Source organism: Pristiophorus japonicus, unplaced genomic scaffold, assembly GCF_044704955.1.
Source record: "Pristiophorus japonicus isolate sPriJap1 unplaced genomic scaffold, sPriJap1.hap1 HAP1_SCAFFOLD_29, whole genome shotgun sequence".
In the NCBI taxonomy this organism is placed as follows: Eukaryota; Metazoa; Chordata; class Chondrichthyes; family Pristiophoridae; genus Pristiophorus; species Pristiophorus japonicus.
This window is the reverse complement of record NW_027252668.1, coordinates 5,400,943-5,404,272: the sequence shown is the minus strand read 5'-3', so window position 1 is coordinate 5,404,272 and position 3,330 is coordinate 5,400,943. Positions and strand designations below refer to the sequence as shown.

Genomic DNA, 3,330 nt, shown 5'->3' with positions numbered 1-3,330 from the left:
TAGGCTGACATACCAGTGCAGTGATGAGGGAGTGCTGCACTGTTGGAGGTGCCATCTGTAGGAAGAGACGTGAAACCGAGGTCCGTCGCTCTCTCAGGTGGATGTAATAGATCCCACGGCCACTATTTTGAAGAAGAGCAGGTCGATTATGCCCGGTGTCCTGCCCAATACTTATCCCTCGATCAACACAACACAATGGGTTATCTGGTCATTACACATTGCTGTTTGTGGGAGCTTGTTGTGCGTGAAATGTCTGTCGCCGTTCCTACATTACTACAGTGTCTACACTTCAAAAAGCACTTCATTGGCTGCGAAGCACGTTCAGAAGTCCGATGGTCGTGAAAGGCGCAATATAAATCCAGGTCACTATTTCTCTACTTGATATTAAATCCCTACGGTTGATAAACTGGGAGTTTCCTGACCAGAAGTCACCCTCAGTCAATCTCGGTTATAAATCGGTCAATGTCTGTTGAACATGTAAAAATCCAGATCGATAAACAGAGCAGTGAGTTTGCTGTTCAGATTATTGAATATATACGAAAAGATTTATGAACCTTCCTCATAAGATTTTTGCCTGATAGCAGAACAGAAACACATAAAGAACAGAGTATAAATCAGGAGGTGGTGCAACACATGACCTCATTCAAGAATTTTATATTGTGGCGAGCACAAATTTGATTGGTCTCTTTAAACATCCAATCAGAGATACAGAACAATGGATATTGACAAGCCAATCACAACCATTGCCTTCGCCCATCCCTCATTAGCATAGGGCTGTGGGCGGAGTGTGGGGCTGCCGATATAATGCGGGCTCGGAGCAGAGTTTCCCAAATCTACGCCTGACTGAACGCGACGATGGCTGACGAAAAGAAAACAGGTCCCGCCAAGAAAGGCGCCAAGAAAGTAATCAAGAAAACCCCAGCGAAGAGCGGCAAGAGGCGCAGAAAGTCGAGGAAGGAGAGTTACGCCATCTACATCTACAAAGTGATGAAGCAGGTTCACCCCGACACCGGCATCTCCTCCAAGGCCATGGGCATCATGAACTCGTTTGTGAGCGATATTTTCGAGCGCATCGCGGGTGAGGCTTCCCGCCTGGCCCATTACAACAAGCGCCGCACCATCAGTTCCCGGGAGATCCAGACCTCCGTGCGCCTGCTGCTGCCCGGGGAGCTGGCCAAGCACGCTGTGTCGGAAGGGACAAAGGCGGTGACCAAGTACACCAGCTCCAAGTGAGACTGCCCGCTGTCCTGACAGATCAAACCCCAAACACAACGGCTCTTTTAAGAGCCACCCACAACTTCTCTGAAAGAGCTGCACAAACGCATCTCCCTTTACACTCTTTACTGTAATTATTTCCTGAACAAGTATATTTGAGAACTTTTACACTTCCAGCTGTAGATTTAGTTTTGAATTCTCATATCAGTTTCACTGTCCGGTTCCACCTTAGCGTCGCTGGAATTTTCCGCCAACTATAAACACGGTCCTTGGTCGCTGTTTCTTTTGCTCTCAGACCCGTTCATTTTCACCGCCTGCCGAATTAAGAGCTTATTTAGGGGCTGAGACTCAGATTTCAGTCACACATTCTCTCTCGCAAACCCTTTTCAAGTTTATTTTTCAATTCCTGTTGCGGGTCAGTCCGTTTATTCAGCCGACACTCCCCGCAGTGTAACAACCCAGAATGGGAGTTCTTACAGAGACCAGAACCGGGGCAGTTTGAATACTCTGTCCCTCTTCTCTTTTCACAGAAGGACTCCCAGTTCTGGGCTCACTCCCGCCTTTGCAGGATCGATAATCTGTGAAACCCAATTTTTACAAAGATTGAGTTGGAATGTGTCCCGTTACAGAATCGGTGGGGATTGATTCCCGCCCATTAGACAGTTTGAAATAGTACCCGAATTTAATCCTGATTGTAACAGCCTGGAACTTGCAAGGGGAATATGTAAAAGACAAATAATGTTTTATGTTTTGCTAATGTTTTATGTTTTGCAGGTGAACTCCAAAAGTGTAAAAGACAAAATTAATTAAAACGTGTTGGGAAATCTTTGACTAATGGTGAATTTATATTAACATAATCCGCTATGTTAAAATTTCTTGGCGGGGTTTTTGAATTAAAAATCGTTATTCTGACTGTTGGAGACAGTAATTTCCGCCCTACTTTCATTGGTGGGCTAAACAGACTGTGATTGGTCACCTGGAAAGACCAATGAAATTCACCACCGAGTGACCAATCACAAATTCGCTCCCTGCATTCCTCCAGAAGGTATAAGAAAGGCAGATGTGGGAGGAGTTTCTCATTCTTTCTCTGAACGCGTGGATTGTGGAAATGTCTGGGAGAGGAAAAACAGGCGGTAAAGTTCGGGCCAAGGCCAAGTCTCGCTCCTCGCGGGCCGGACTGCAGTTCCCTGTGGGCCGTGTTCACAGGCATCTGCGAAAGGGGAACTACGCTGACCGTGTGGGTGCCGGAGCCCCGGTCTACATGGCTGCTGTGCTCGAGTATCTGACCGCTGAAATCCTGGAGCTGGCCGGTAACGCGGCCCGCGACAACAAGAAGACCCGCATCATCCCCAGACACCTGCAGCTGGCCATCCGCAACGACGAGGAGCTCAACAAGCTGCTGGGAAAGGTGACCATCGCTCAGGGTGGGGTGCTGCCTAATATCCAGGCTGTGCTGCTGCCCAAGAAAACCGCCAGTGCGCCCAAGGGCAAGTAAAGCGGAAAGGATTTAATCTAATAACCCAAAGGCTCTTTTCAGAGCCACCCACATTGTCTGTGAAAGGGCTGCTTTCTGTTCTGTGGAACATAATTGTCCAAGATTTAATTTAACATACTATACTGTCATTAAGGTGGGAGTTTGCTGATCAGAAATGAGCCTCCGACATTCTCAATTATAAGCATAACCATCTAGAAGTCCGGATCATCAAACAGTGCCGCATGTTTGTTGTTAGCCGATATTCTGATCAGCAATTTAATATAGAGGGGGGTCTGGCTTCCGAGAAATGCAAAACAGACGGAAGCTGAACGTGAGACCTTTAGTCATTGAACATGTTGGGAGAGCCGAATATGAACCGGATGTTAAGAGCTAAGTGTAAAGGGAATGAGCGGCTGATGGGCCCACCGTCTCCTATTCGGGCAATAATTCAAAAGGGAGAAGTATATACATCCTGAACACATTGATCCATGCAGACCGTTAACCTTTTAATTTTCTGGAGGGAACCAGAATTCCAGCTTTAGTTAATTCAAAATATCGCAAATAGTATCCCACCTGTGCCCGCATTAAGAGCTGGATTAAAGGTGAGATACAGATTGCAGGCAGCTCGTCCCCTCTCTGGA

At 46.9% G+C, this 3,330-nt stretch overlaps 2 protein-coding genes across 2 annotated transcripts; both read left to right on the top strand.

Moving 5' to 3' along the window:
* The first annotated feature begins 855 nt into the window (after positions 1-855).
* Positions 856-1,233, top strand: LOC139248192 (histone H2B 1.2-like). Its single transcript, XM_070871931.1, has one exon. It carries the CDS (start codon positions 856-858, stop codon positions 1,231-1,233), a length of 378 nt encoding a protein of 125 aa, XP_070728032.1.
* Positions 1,234-2,323: 1,090 nt separating this feature from the next.
* LOC139248152 (histone H2A-like) lies at positions 2,324-2,710 on the top strand. The gene has a single exon (XM_070871899.1). The coding sequence runs from the start codon at positions 2,324-2,326 to the stop codon at positions 2,708-2,710; it is 387 nt and encodes a 128-aa protein (XP_070728000.1).
* Positions 2,711-3,330: the final 620 nt, after the last annotated feature.